The sequence below is a fragment of the Cynoglossus semilaevis genome, chromosome 1 (genome assembly GCF_000523025.1).
Source record: "Cynoglossus semilaevis isolate Cse_v1.0 chromosome 1, Cse_v1.0, whole genome shotgun sequence".
NCBI classification, from domain to species: domain Eukaryota; kingdom Metazoa; phylum Chordata; class Actinopteri; order Pleuronectiformes; family Cynoglossidae; genus Cynoglossus; species Cynoglossus semilaevis.
In genome coordinates, this window is record NC_024307.1 from 11,991,857 (window position 1) to 12,008,022 (window position 16,166).

The 16,166-nt window shown below is 37.9% G+C and overlaps 1 protein-coding gene across 1 annotated transcript in view; it reads right to left on the bottom strand.

Moving 5' to 3' along the window:
- dph6 (diphthamine biosynthesis 6) overlaps nucleotides 1–9,153 on the bottom strand; it is a 70,215-nt gene extending 61,062 nt beyond the window's left edge. The window contains exons 1-3 of the mRNA XM_008311336.3: nucleotides 8,853–9,153; nucleotides 8,463–8,554; nucleotides 7,663–7,847 (exon numbers count right to left, since the gene is read on the bottom strand). Of these exons, the coding sequence (XP_008309558.1) occupies nucleotides 7,663–7,847; nucleotides 8,463–8,554; nucleotides 8,853–8,875 (300 nt within the window). The 5' untranslated portion in view covers nucleotides 8,876–9,153. The remainder of the gene's footprint in view (nucleotides 1–7,662; nucleotides 7,848–8,462; nucleotides 8,555–8,852) is intronic.
- Nucleotides 9,154–16,166: the final 7,013 nt, after the last annotated feature.

The window sequence follows — 16,166 nt, forward strand, 5'->3', positions numbered from 1 at the left end:
CAAAAAGATTTCCTTAAAGTCGAAAGCATTACAGAGTAAGAGATCTGATTTGAACGTAACATTTCCATCGTCTTCAAAGCGGGGTCTGAGGATGACAGAGATGTCACGGTGTTGCTAATTAGAGCTGGCAGGAAGGAACAGGAGCCCAGATACTGTAGCATCTATTGTTCCTCATCACTCTAATGAGCTTAAATGTCTTTGTCTTTATTCATCAGCTCAAAGGTCTCCAAGATTCTACAACACAGACACTTACTTTTTAAATAGTATCTATAACAACAGAAGGAAGATTGAAAAAAAAAAAGACTAGACAAGAATATTTGTTTAACTTCATGCCACTACAGTAAAACATTACAGCATACATAATCAACATAAGGCCCTAGGGTCACATCAGGCCCATGGGACATGTTCATCCTGTCCAAAAAAACAGACAGGTTTCCATTGAAATATTAGTATTTAGGAGAAGCCGTTTAATGTTTTTTTTTTTTTTTTGCTCCAGCAGCATCAGGGATTCACATTAATTTTTCAGAAGACAAACAAAAGTTATTAATTAAAAATATAGAGTTTGGATGTTTAGATTTTAATCATCATAATTATTTCAATGAAAAAAATATATGTGGACATACTTTAAATTTAAAAAGACAATTGAAGATTTGATCTCAATTCTGGCATGACAAATAAAAATGATTATTTTAAGTTAAGTAGTTTTTAGATATTACTATTCATGAATTTAGTGAAAATTGAAAATTGGTCTTAATTTTGAATTTAAAGACTAAAAACTACAATTCATTTAAATACTGTATTTATTTAAAGATTGTCAAAGTGTAGGACTGAAGTAAAAATAGTTTCCAAACCAGTTTGACTTTAATAGAAATTATTTCAATAGCATATATGACATATTTCTTGAATGGCATTGGACTTTTCACCTTGAAATTATTTTTAAAATGTTTTTACAATTGATACTGTTCATTTTGTTAAAATTTAAAATAAGCAACACATGCTGTACTTGGTGATTAATTTAAACAGGGAAACAATTGAAAAATATAGTGACGGTTGAATATGCTAAAGACAGAAGCAGTGCCTCTGATGAGGACCACAGTGACTAAAATATAGTTGAATATGCTAAAGGGAGAAACAGTGCCTCTGATGAGGACCACAGTGACGAGAAAATAGGTTGAAAAAACAAATGTGAAAATAGAAGAATTTGGTTCTCGGGATACTCTGATAGACAAAGTAAAGAGAAGAAGAAGAAAAAAAATACAGCATATTCTCATAGAGAGAAGAGAGGTAGACCAGTTATCCTGTAACAGAGGCAGGGTTTGACCTGACCTTGAGAACGCTGCACACGCACACACACACATACACAGAGGCAGGGTCACAGGGCATAAAGAGCGACTGTGTCAGGTCACAGAGCACAGAGGGAAGGATAAAGGACTTGAGGGATGTGATATGACTAATATGAGGAGTTCTGCAGGCCTTCGGGGGGACTGGTGTTACAGCCAGCGGTGACTGACACTGCTGATCTGTATCACACATCAGAGCAGATCGCAGCAGCAGCAGCAGCAGATTTTGAGGTAAGCAGCAGCACACATGTATGGACAGGCACCCAGTGCCTGGAAATACGCCTGGAAATAGGCCTGGAAATACACTCTGTAAGGTTTTTCTAGGAGAAAGATACTTGACAACATAATACTATATGAAGATTAAACAAAACCAATAAAAAGATGCTGGCTTCGCTTTGTTTTTGTTGAATACAGTCTGGATGTCTTTTCATATTTGGCTGAAGAATGACGCCCATTTTCCATCCATTAATCGTCTGAACATCCAACATGTTCTATTGGCTATTCTACAGGTCCATCTCAGATTAGCAGACAGTCAAAGAATTGCATTGAAAGTCGGCACAGAATATTATTTTTAAACAACACAGTTTTATGGATCCATTTTTTAATCATTTGCAGACAGTAGTGATAACGACTTCTTAAAATATTCCCAAGCCAATGTGACTGTGTCTGCCATGAAAGCCAGGGGAATTTCTAACGCAAAAATCAAAGGCTGTAAGGTCATGCGCATTGAGCAGCAGATTCTACCTTCAACGGGCAGTGTTGTCCAGACTCTTTTTTTTACAGTACCTTGTGTAGGTCAGTGATCATCAACAGGCAGCCCGTGGGCCAAATCCAAACCCCTGAACTGTCCGATACGGCCCATTAATGGACTCCAGAATCGTAAGGATCAAAGAGAAAATATCATGGTGTCTCCACTATTAAAACAACTGAAAAAAACAACAACCAAGACTTAAATAACTATCAGTAATCCCTGACCATTTATGACTCTTTTTAGATTCTGTTATACAAAATTTTATTTTTATTACATTTTATTACAGTGTCCGGCCCCCTAGGTGTCTGTCCAGAAAACTTCTGATCGTGCAACAAATACAGTTGCTGACCCCTGATGTAGATGATGCTATTTCAAGCGAACTGAACAATCAGATTGACTAAAAGTGTTACTTGTACGACTATTTTGTCTCACTTAAAAAGTTTTCTTGTTCCCATCTTTGACCTGTGGCTTTCGGGGAGCTTATACCAACTTCCTGGCTAACATCAATTTCAAAAGAAAATAAAAAGTTTTCTTGTACCTATCTTTGACCTGTGGCTTTCGGGGAGCTCGCCAAAATTTCCAGCACACACGTTTTCACGTGTAACAATGTTTCTGATATTTGGGTTTATATAAACTTGAATTTTGTGACTCGTAAACCTCGTAGCCACCGATGTCCAGAATATTAGAATTCCACCCACTGCTGACAAAACTGTCATTCCTCTCTTTAAAAGAGAGCGGGTTTGAAGATCAGCACTGAGGAGGAAGGAACGCCGTGGCCTGCCTGTCTATCAGGTTTCACACTTCAAAGACACAGTGCCATACGCAACGAGTGATGAGAGGACGGGGGGGGCAAGGATAGAGCTACCTCGTCAGCCTGCCATTATCACTGCCACCAAAGGATGGACGGCTCGTTTTTTCCCCCATCCATCAACAATGGTTTTGGAAAATATGATCTCTTCCTTTGATTTTTGTCAATGGCTCCAAACATTCTTCTCGCAAGAAAGGAGGCCAGTCTTCTTAGTTTGTTATCTCAATGATGGTCTGTAGATGGCACTGTTGGCTTATAGTACAACTCTGTTTTGAGCCATTCAATGAAGGAGGAGGGGGAGAGGGAGGGAGAGAGAGAGACAGAGAGACAGGGAGATAGAGAGAGGTGGGGGGAGAGAGAGAGAGCAGGGAAGAGTATCTGCTTAAAACTCATCAACTCAGGATCTGAGAAAAAATCTTTCATCATTACTCCAGTGTCATTTGCCAAATATAATCTTGCGACTTCTTATTAATTCAAACTGCAAAAAAAAAAAAAGAATTTAAAAATATATATCACTTTCACAAACAACACTGAGGCTGTGCTCCTTCAGTTAGTGTGATTCAACAGTTCATTATCAAAAAAAATGAAGTGTTTTTTTCCTGTCCTTATTCATCATTTCCTTTTTCTAATTAACAACAACTTCACGGTGATAGAAATAAAAAACATTTATTTCTCAAAAATAAAACAGGAGACTAAGCCCAGCAGATGAGTAAGTCTGGATGTGGCCACAATCTGTGATATTTTCAAACTGGATTTCAGGTGACGTGACAGACTAACGTGCCAGCGTTTCACGCCCTTAACGCTGTTGCCTTTTACCACGGAAAAGCTGTGCGAGTGAGTAAACCTCACGAGTAGTCCGAGCGCCGAAGGAAAAACAACTTCAGAGAGCAGTAACCTGAAATATGAGATAAGAGACTTGTATTCTCATGTTTGACATCACTCAGCGAGTATGAGAGGAAGCCCGTTGTTTACAGTGCACGTCTGTTGATGACGGCGTGAGGGGTAAACGGAGAAATGCCTGGTCTGCCAGCCCCGTGAGGGCCCCACGAGAGTCCAACTGCCGTGATCTATGGCCTGTCTGACTGCTGAGGTCAGAGCAGAGCAGCCCTGGAAGTGGGGAATTAGCAGCCCTTTGCAATTAGAGCCCTGACCACAGGCAAAAAACGCTGTATTGCATCACGGAGCAGAACGCGTCTAGTGTTGGACTATTTCATGCCCAGAACTATAAATATGATTGGATAATTACGGAACTGACAATAAAACAAACTTGTGTCTCGTGTACGGCGGTGTGACAAAAGTATTGTCCCCTCAAGACAATTTTATTTGTTTTAAAGTATTTCCCAGGTGCTGTAGTTTTCGTGATGGATTTTTCACTTCATATTTGTGTGGTGGAATGATTTACCAAGGTGTCACAGTAAGTTTGAAAGTGTCTAAACAGTGGGGTGACAAATGTAATTAAGGAGTTCACAGATATCCAGACAGCATTGAACAAAACATGCAGAGGTTTAAAAAAAAGTTAAAGATTAAAAACAGGTTAAAGTTGTGTGTGAAGACCTTCAGTGACTGAGCCATTAAACCAGACAGTGACTAGAAATCTGTGAGGTTGAAGACCAACGAGAAATACACTTCTACAGCACACACCTCCCAGCAAGACTAGAGAGGTCAAGGGTCAAACTGCGGTAAATTTACACATTCTGAAAGTATTTTGTTTGGTCAGACGGGGGGACGGGAGGACGGGGGGAGGGGAGGGGCAAAACTCTTTGGCTGTGTAGGTGTGGCCCAGTCTTTGAGAATAATGGGAAAGGCAAGAAACCCAACAAACACCATCCCTGCAGTCAAATATATGTAGAGGTGGAAATATAATGTTGTAGAGGTGAGTTAAAATAAAAGCATGAAGAAAGAAGAATATGAGAAAATTCTGGACAAGATATTTAAATATTCAGTATTTAAACAAGTTATCGCTCATTAATTTGTCTTCTGTATAAGGACTAATGAATTATAATGATGGTGTATAAACCCAAGAAGAAATATCAAGTCTCGGACAAATTTGATGGTCTTGAAGGAAATGTACTTACTGTGGGACAAGTAATGTCGTATCTTGTCTCATCCTGTTTATCTCAGCTCCTCGTGACATATTTCAATTATATATGATTTCAACTCATATCTTCTCATTACCCTCTCAAATTATTTTATTTCCAACCCCAGCTTAACTCTTCTCACTTCGAATCCTCCTCACTGATTGTATCTCAACTCATTTCAACTCTCAATATTTTCTCACTCTTCTAAAATGATCTCATCTCTTCCCCTTTACTCCAATACAGCTCAACCCGTCTTATTTCCACTGATCTCACCCAAAGATGTATTAGCATAGGATTCTCACATGAAACCCGTTGAAAACCTACTCCATAAAACTGCAGTCTATTTAACAGCAAAAAGCTCACATAACTGATAAGTAGAATTAAAGGTTGCTTATAATTTAAGCCTAATAACCCTGTGTCCCTATGCAAAAGTAAATACTGCGCGTATATGCAGAAACACTGCGTAAGAAATTCACTGCTCAGCTTCAAACCACTTGGGGAATACGTACGTTAAAAAGAAACATTTTCTCAGGGAAACTAAAAATAACTGTACAGGAGGCAACACAGAGAAGTCAGACCCAGGATAAGAACTGCCCCGGAACAGTTTGAGTGGCCCCTGTCACTGAGGTGTGTGGACATGTACGGACCATGGGGCAGAGTGTCTGCTGAGGAAGGACGTGTCTTCACACTGACCTATACGATGCACCAGCATCTCTTCTTATTTACATCCTGTCATGGGGGTTCGGATCTCAACAATAAACTCTCATGTGGGGTACCAGAAGGAGGGAGGGGGGCATTTTGCTGACAGCAGGTAGAGCTGCTGCTGCTGCTGCAGCAGAAAGTGTCCAGGTGGCTGCATGCAGTCAGGTAGCCAGGCATTGCCAGCGGTGTGTTAAATACACACTCCCTTGCCGCTAACCCATCCGTCAACACCCCTCCCACCCAAACTCCCTCAACCACATCAACGACCAAGGTCTCATACATAATTTGGCATCAAATGAATATTTTGTTCGGTGTCCTGGCAAAGGTTGTATTTGATGAATTATTAATTTCAAAATTATTTTTTTGCATCTGATCTTCTGTCAAATGAGATTAAAAAGGATTTTTTCCCCTTGAGGAGCCGGTAGTTGAAGGGCAACTCATTCCAACTTCATACGTTCAGAGCACAACTTTCACAGACTAATGGAACTGATTCACCGTTTTTCTGAGTGTTGATATGAAAGGACACTGTCTGCACTGGGAAGGTAGAACCAAGAAACAGTCAATGTGACAGACTAAGAGCTCTAACATGGTTAATCTAGAGAGCAACCTCTACATCGGTGCTAAGAACTGTTAGTCTACAACAGGTCAGATGAAGATGAAGCCCGACAAGCAGTAAGTCTTCACGGGGTTCCTACGGCTTCATGTAAGAAACATTTCAGACTTTTTAACACTGTTCAATGACAGTCAGAGTGAAATTAAAGTTTAAATCAATAAATGATGCTGTTGCAAAATCCAGCTTTGGTTTAAATTTACAGTCACCCATCATCATGTGACATTACCACTGGCTATAAACCTGTGTCTGTCCCAACCACAACAACAACAAAAGGGTATCTCGACAGTGGGACATCCCAGTGTTAGGTGGGACTTTCAGTAGTTCTATAAGAGTTTTTAGTAGAGCATGTATTTACTGTATCCGATAGGACATTATGCATTTCTTTTCTCAGAGAAATGTATAGTCTTTATCTTGACATCACTGCATGACAATAACTATTTCAATACAGAAATATCTACTAAATAGAAATATCTATTTACTTCATCAAAACATGAATGAACATGTATTTATACGTCAATATTATATGATGAAAATGTAATTATAATATCATATTTAAGCTCTAAGTCAAATGATTCCCTAATAAGACTGTGGTCGGGAGCTCAATGTAGATGTCAGAGTCATTATGATAAAAACAACAGTTTATGGGTTAATAATGATATAAATAAGACATTTTTCTATAACTGATCAGTAGAATTATGAATTCTGTAATAACACTTGTATATACTCTATAATAATACTATATAAGTGCTTAACTATATACACAGCTAATGCAAATGTTATTATATTAAAATGAAACTTTATTTACTTTCTACTTATCAAACTAGTGTCACCACACCTCACATAAACAAGCTTTGGGGTGTTCCCTCAGAATTTCCTCAGTAATACTTCAAAGACAATGTTACATATTTAGTTTAATGTGTTCAATTTTTAGGATATTGGTGTTGGGCATAATTTAGAGGTGCTGTCTGACTTGGCTCTTTATTAACAGCAACAGACCAGGTAAACACATTAATGCTGAAGATACTGTAATATATTACACCTTACATTTTAGTCTATTTTTTACTTTATTTAAAACATATGAGATTCTAATTTGAAACCTATTGGTTTAGCATGGGGTGACAAATTAGCTCATATAATGAAGAATCTGTTTACAGAGATCAGAAAGAACCAAATGTGCTATGATGTATTAACACAGCAGAACCAGACTGAGTAATTTGGGCTTCATTCTAACACCTGCGCAGTTTCGATTTTCATAAATATACAAAGATAATCAATCAACAATTTAGCAATATAAAAAATTCAAGACACATTTAGCATGATTTTTTTTAAGGTGGCATCAACATTCCACAGTAACCAGGAGTAAAACTTACTTTGACTTGGCGCAGCAGCTCGTACAAGTCTTCAACCTCGTCCCCTTTTGTCTCACTGTAGTTCCTGCCTGTCTCAAGGCTGGTGCCTTGGATGGTGCGTCGGTATAAAGGCAGGTCCATGGCTTCTGCATACAGGTCTATGGCCTGGTGGCCCACAGTCTGGTACATGTAACTGTCCAACTCATCTGCATCATTGATAAAAATAATGTTTATTAGATGACTGGTGGCAAGAACACATGAATTTAAAAAAAATATATAGTTCTTTAGTTCTAACATTTGTTTATGTATAAAAAACACATTTAGCAAACATTTAAACTAGAAAAAGACTGTTGAAAAAGAAGACATAATACAACATCCTGACATTACTTTTAATCATGTTACCCCCGCCCCCTTCCAAAAAAGCTCAGCAAATCAATCGGCTAATTATTGTCTTAAATATAAATTTATAAAACACGTTACCCTACCCAAATAATTTCTTTTTAACTTAAATATCACGAGCTCTTCTATTACAGCCTTGTTTGTGTACTAATGGGTTTGTTTATCTATTTTGTCAATTAAAAAAGTTGTGTTTTTGGTTGTCTACAAAGCCAAAACATTGAGTTTTTATTCAATTTCTGTTGCCCAGGTGAAAATATATGGTAATAACTTTTATAATATCAGTTCATACATCTGTGGTGTCTATTGATAAAGCACGACTCTTGAGTTTCCTGGGTCTGCAGAAGTGCAGCTGGCTGGCCCAAATAGTTCGGCCCAGCCTCTGTGGATCCCAACTAAAAACCCTAGCATCTCATCTTCCTCACCGGTGAGCGCAGGACGCAGGTTGGCCAGAGCTACGATCCGGTGGCCAGCAGCAACACACTGCATCATGTTGTAGCAGCTGTCTTTGCCCCCACTGGAACACAGCATGAGAAATAGGCACAGAGGTGAAGCCGTGTTTAGAGTCATTAGGATGCAGACCTATGCGTTATCGAGGAGTGCACAGTTAGCGATATGGGATTGCGGCGCAACAAAGGAGCAACAGCATTAATTTTCAGCTAAGAACGACCTGCTTGGGACTGTATCTGCAGCTAAAGATGGTCTATTTAAATAGAAGACAGATATGTAGTGTTTACAACATCATGTTTGAGCTTTTATGGAATAACTTTGACAAGCTGTGGTATATTTTAAAGACAGTTGCACAAAACATTCACCTTATCAACGCGACAACTTTCATCTTCTTATTTTCCAGGGACGTCAAGTAACATAAAAAATAATAAACTTCAGTGTGGAAATCACTTGCCGACACTCGGTGAATGTAGTCAACAAAACACACGTGAGTGCTAGACTTCCGGGCTGCTTAAGGACCTTTTCTCTCCATCAGGCTGCCCCTGAAATTGCCTGTTGTAAAATCACTCCGTCGAAGGAAATTTTACAACTAATTTAAATTGTATTAAACTGTGGGCTCAGACGTTTACTTTAATTAAACAGCATCGTAATTTGCTTACTTAAAACATGATTTAAAAAGTCAGTTTGTAAAAAGAAACATATAGAAAATTTAAAGTTCCCTTCCCTGTAATATGAATTAGTTCATGAAATCTAAAAATTTAGAGAAACACAAAACAGGAAAAATGAATAATTAAAGCTTGTTTTGATTACACTTATCGCAAAGTATTGTTTATAAAATCGGTAATATTTAAAACTACAAGGATAAGTCATCTTGTGATTTAAGACAGCTCTGCCATGACAATAAAACTGCAATGTAAAAGAATGAAAACTACTTTTTTTAATATACTATAATCATTTATATTGGGGCTTTTTAATTTATATTTAGTTTAAAAACAACATCGGCTATTGTTAGAATTGCTGTTTTGCAAATATTGCTATAGCTCCTGACTGAATAACAATTAACTATTTTTGACTGATATTGCCATCTTTAAAGGAAAATAGTGTTTCTAATTTTACAATAATATAATATAATGATATTGTGCTTTAAAAAACACCCTCCTTTTCTTTTCTTTCTACTTTAAAACTAACATTTAAGAACAACCAATTTCCATGGTTAAAATCAGCAAAATACAAAATGTAACAAGTGTGTAATGCAGTTAAAGTACATTAATAAGCATACAGTAATAGTAAGTAACACTGTCATGACATTCTTTGCATCTCATGTCTCAAAGAAGAATCTAAAGTCCGTGCAGTAGTATTAACACACACACACACACACACACAGGTTGTGTGTTTCCTGTGAGGGAGCCCTATTTTGCTCAAGGAAAGACTTTGATGCTCCTTTTTGCTCTCTCTGTTGTTGTGCCAGAGCAGAATAATTGCCCTGCTTTCGTGTGCTTCCCTCACCTTCTACCCGTAAGCGGGCTAAAGGCAAGTGAGTTTGTTTGAGTGTACAAAATTGAGAGCGACATCATTTCATCCCATTGCTTTCAACTTTGTTCTCCCCTGTTTTTGTTTTCATCTTCTGTGGATACACGACACAATATAAAACCTGCAAATGAGTGTAATTTGTGTTGAAGTGTATTGCAGTTTGCACTGCCGACATACAGTACGTTTCTGCAGTAAAAATACATAATTTAAAATACATACTGTACAATTTCCTTGCTATTGACACAAATGTTTCATCTATTTCACATTACAATTATTCGTCCTTTATTGAGGCATTATGTATTGAGAATGCATTATTACTGTATTTAATAAAAATAGCAATAAAGCATGTAATATCCTTTCAGTACCTTATTACAAAAATAAACAGCATACAATTCAAGAATAACAAACAAAAACTACAAATTCATTTGTTAAACACATATTTCACACGCTGGATATTTCTTCCGACACAATGAGTGATTCCTCAAACTGTTTCGCTGACACGTTGTTAGAAAAATGGCCTTGCCTTGGCGAGAGCAGGCCACCTCCCCCCGGGCCAGGTTGTCCTTCAGTTTTGTAAACTCATTAATATATCACCTGTGTTTTCCAATTTTGCTGGTCATACTTTATAACGCGGCTCCACCGCCTCTGGTAATTTCCATAAAAACCCAGCCTACAGGAAATGACTAACGCCAACTTTAGTCACTTATCAGTTTTAATTTACGTAGTTTATTGCCCCGACAAATGAAAGAGTGGGTTGTTCTGGTTTTTATTTGTGGCAGCATTTTGCTGACGTTAAAAAAAAAGCATTTTATGTCCATATTGTTGGTGCGATGGGAATAAAAAGTGTTGATGGATAGACCAACTGAGACACAGCCAATGGACATGAATATGAGACGCATAAATATGAAAGCAAGGCAGCAGGGATCTAATGACACCCTTGGCCTTTTCTTAAAAGAGCATGTGCATATGACAGTTGATTTACACAGACATACAAACTAATTTTTGTTGCGCAAGGACACAAAAAGTTTGGCTGTAATGAGAAACTAAGGCCTCAAATCACAGGACGATAAATTGAATGTCACAACAGGGCAGCCAAGGTTGCACGCTGAGTGGCCAGAATACAGCGCAAATACAAATACACACATACACACACACTTCAGGGTCCTTCAGCCACATGACAGAACAAGTACATATGCTTTACTACAACACGGTCAATCATTTTTTCATCTTCTTCAAGAAAAAAATGGGCTTTTTGCTGAAGATCTTCCATAAATAGTTCAAAGGCAGATACACATTTTTACAATAATTATTATGTATAATTTAGTGGACACATCTGGACCTTGGCATTATTACCATTATGACAACATGTAAATTCAAATATATAAATTGGAGGTTTTCATATAGTTTACAAAACCTTTAAAAAGCTGACTCAGATTCAGAAAACCTTACTATTTAAAAAAAGACACTATTACAAAAAACAGCACAAGTAAACCTAAAATTAAATCAAAACAAGGACAACTGTAATAGTAACTATTGAGATAAATTTGTTAATGGTCTCAAAGCAAATATTGCACAAAAATAAAATTGGAATGTTGCATATAAAAGATAAAGAATATCACACATGAATTTTGTCAATATTTAAATGTTACAAATGAGAAAAAAAGTGTTAAAAAAGACCTGCAGTCACATCAAATGATAATACGTGACGGGAAATCACTCTGTGCTCGTTCAGTGCTGCTGTAGCCGTGGTTTGAAAACACTGGGCGTATTTGACTTGCGTTCCAAGGCTTTTTCTTTTTTGGTATAAACAAACTCAATATAATATGATTTAATTCTACACAAAACCTTGGATGAAACAAAACCCAGAGGATCACGTACAGTACAGTACAGCACCGCAAACCCTGTTGCGGTAACATCAAATACCTCTTGTACTGTGTGTTCTTAGGCCCTGTTACGGTTTTACTGCTACAACTCAAACTAAAAGATTAATTTTTCCTGACTTTAAGCAAAACACAAATCAAATTGGACCGTGATTGTAATTCGGATTTATGTTTTAACTAAATTACAACATGACGCAGAGGTACGGGAGCCAAACTGAGCCATTTGCTCTAAACATTAAGGAGATTTCTCCAGACCTGAGCAGGGAATTACATATTTAAATGCAGGCTTTGGGTTTTGTAAAATATATATATATATATACAGTGTAGAGTCAAAACAAAAAGCTCTTATTATGGATGAATTGTAATGAAAGCATATGACAGCCAAATGTTATCTAGTTTAGTGATGGGGTTTTAACGTAGCCTTGTGTATTCTGAGCTCCTCCAGTGTTGCCTCCATCAGGAGCTCATTTTCCAAAGAACTATCAACATAATGATACCTCTTTAGGGCCTAACCACATCCAAATCAGTTAGTAAACAACCCAAACGGGGATCTGTACACATTTTTACAGACAATTAACCGTTATCATGAGGGGCCCAAATGGATTAGTAGGCTCATTAATGTCTCAGGCTAATCGGTCTTTGATTGGAAATGTGAGAGAATGTGAAATAAAGTTGCGGTTTGATCCAAATTGTGTTTGATCACGGCACCGTCCGCAACAATAGGCCCAGTCTGGAGGCAGTAATTGAGTTTTCTTTTTTAACCCCGCTAATGAAAATCTGGCTTTCACTCTTCCCTCCGGCTTCCAAGAAAACATAAAGCATTAAAATGAATGACAAATGTTTCCCCTCATATGTTGCTGCCTTTTAACAATGGGCCTAAGATTGTTTTTGCTGATATCGATAACATTGCCTTTAAAATTAAAAGAAAGACTTGTGTTTAAGTGTTTAAATTATATTTAGTTTATATTTAGTTTTAGGGCAGCAGATGCAGTAGTTTTGTTTTACCCAGAATGTCAGGGGTTCAGAGTGTACATCGTTGGTACTCAAATGGAGGCATGGGGTCCAAACTGTGGGCTGCCTATTTGCAAACACTTAAATGAAGGCTGTTGGTCAGCACATGGAATTGGACTGTGATCCCACAGCAGTTTCACCTGCAGCTGGTATTCCAAGTTGCATTACTGCCACCTAATGGCCTGGCGGCAGTGGTGGCTTAGTGGTTAAGGAAGTGGACTTGGTTCTGGAAGGTTTCAGGTTCAAGTCCACCAACTGCCAAGTTACTACTGAGGTGCTCTGAAAATGGCACTGTCTCCACACACTGTTCCCCGGTTGCTTAAAGCTGCCTCTTTTAAATTTTACAACCTACATCTACAGCATCCTTATCGGTCCTGAACAAGAAAAAAGAAAATAAAGGCAGGGGGCAGCATAACAGCAGATGAACTCATACCCATACATTTCTGTGGTTTGCATTTTTCTAAAGAAATTACTGCATTTCTACATTCAAATGTACGATAGAGAACCTGTTAATAGTAAATGTATTTTAAACTAAATATATAACAGAACTACCTGCACGGCACTAGTGGAAAAATATATTTTTAACAACGTTGGACTTGGAGGATCACCAGCGTTATATAATTTATCCTGAGAGGCAATCCCTTCAATATTTGTCAAGAAATTTCCCTAAAAATTGTCATCCCGCCACCGGCTGTGGAGAAAAAGTCAGGGTTTTTGCTAATGTCAATAGTTTCATTCTCTGAAGGCAATAAATGTCTGCACACAATTTCATGGCAATGCCTACAGGAGCTGCTGAGATTCAGTCTGGACCAAAGTGGTGGATCACTCCGCTGACAAACCCACCACCAGACAGACAGTATGCTATTCATAGAGCCACGCTGCTGGCACGAGAGAAAACCTAGAAATAATGAATGTTGAAACCAGACGTTTGGAGAACAATGCGGCTCAAGAGCACTAAAAATCATTTTTAGCAATAGTTCGAATCAATAACTGTCAATGCGCCATTCAAAAGTCAGTGCATACAAAACCTAAAGCTGGGATGTTTTACATTTAATCACTGCACAAATGAAATTTCCTGAATATTTGTCCTTGATTTTGGGATTGTTTAACTCTGTTTCTGGTATCCTAGAATTCAATTATGGCTTCAGTGGTGGAGCTCTGTGAAGCTACAGCCAAAGGGATGTGGTCCATTAAAGTAAACCACTATTCGAGTCATTATGAAGCAGCCAAACCAAACTGCACGCACTGCTATCACCTGACCCGGCTGCCAGCACCGTTCTACACACGGCATCTCCAAAGTCTGGCCCGGGGGCCAATCAGGGGTCTTCAGATGGGTTAAATGTGGCCCACAGAATTCCTGGTCATGGTCCAACAGCAGGGAAGGATAATAGTGTGTTTCAACAAGAAGTTGTTTTTTAATGTATTTTTTAAAAAAACATATAAATCACTTATCTTAAATGTTCGATTAACTTTGTGCAACTATTTTTTAGCTAACAACGGCATTATTCTGTACTTATGCTTAGCTATTGTGCTGGCCTCGGCTAACTTAGCTAGCACTATTTATCTATTTATTACTATCTATTTGATGATTGCTTACTTTCATATTTCTTTCATATTGAGCTAAACGTAGCTTATTGTGTATTTTTTTTATTTTACTGCTGTGAGGCTAACAACTGAGCTATTTTCTGGCTCTATCTATATATAGTTTTATAGATTTTTTTATAGAGTTTGGCTAACTGTTAGCTACCTACAGGCTAACTTAAAGATATTTTATCACTTGTTTTTGCAGTGTTTGTGGAAAGAATCGAATAACAAACATTTCATTTACCCTTGTGTACTTACCTAAGACATTCAAAGGGTGTATACAGCACCTCCTACAGGGGAGAAAAATAACTGCGTCCAAAAAAAACAAATAAAAAAAATATAACAATATCAAAAAAATATAAAAATACTCAAATGATCCAGTAACACAATGTTATCGTACTTTCACGTCCGAATTATCGTTTCACATTTTGGGGATCCAATTTTTGGCTTTAGCGCTGATGACTGATAAATAAATACAGCAACAGAGCTGACTGAATATCATTGTTATAATTTGAAAAACTGTCAGCGGGATGTTGAAAGTAGCTCATCTGCTCTCTGATACACAATCCCCAGATAGTTTCCCCTCTCAGCCGACAAACACCATCCTAATCCAGGAAATAGCCTGCAATCAGAATATTGGAGTTGACATCAGAGGTAGCCACAGAGGCGATTCCCACACACTCCTCCCACAGCTTCAAAGCTCTTCCTGGACCTGTTATAGGTTTCCCTCGTGATGAAGTGTGACACTCCACAAACACAAAAGCCCCAGCGCTCTCGTGGGTCTGCTTTGCTTTTCTTGGATCAGTCTGGTCCGAACCAATGCCAAGTCAGCTTGGCGGTTGTCAAAATGGGCCCCATATCTCCGAAGAGTGTGTGTGTGGTACTCTGTGCTGTCTGTGCGAATGTGTGTGGTTATATTTTTTAAGTACGTGTGTGTGCGTGTGTGTGTCTGCGGCTGAGTGCTGTCTGTGTGTGGGTATGTGTGTTTGTTTCCACCTTGAGATGATGTAATGTCCAGCCGTAATCAAAGCCACCACCTGGTTGTCTGTGAGAATTACTGATTTACTCCACATGTGGTGTGTGGAGACACCGCTTTTTTCATCCTTTCGTTCAAAATGAAATACAATATTTTAATATGTTCCATGAAGTGTTAAAGCTGTACACGGTATATAGAGCGCCTCCTCCAGGACAGGACTCTCCATCTACACCGTAGCAGGGGCAAAACTTAGAACTCTAAAAAAAAAAAAAGGGTCGAAGGGCATAGGTCATAGGTCAATAAAAATATCCTGTACACTTTTTTCATGTATGTAATGTTAATTAGATCAACATCTCTGTATTATGTATTTAATTAATAATTAATTTTTTAATGACTCTTCTGATTTTTCTTATTTATGTGCAACACTTTCACAATATTGTCTTTTAATGTAAAAGCAAATTAAAGGCATTTGGTTGTGTACAGTAATTTACAGTTATACAATGACAATAAATTCTATTCTGTTCTTTTCTATTCTACCGAGCAACTCAGGGCGACTGTCACTGTTGTTTTATGTGTATAACCAACCAATCAGGTGACATGAAACTCCTGGACCTGGAATCTTTTAAGTTTTGAAACAATACAAAACGTTTTATTTCCTTAACATGAAATAGAATTGCACCCATTTTTTGATTAAGGAA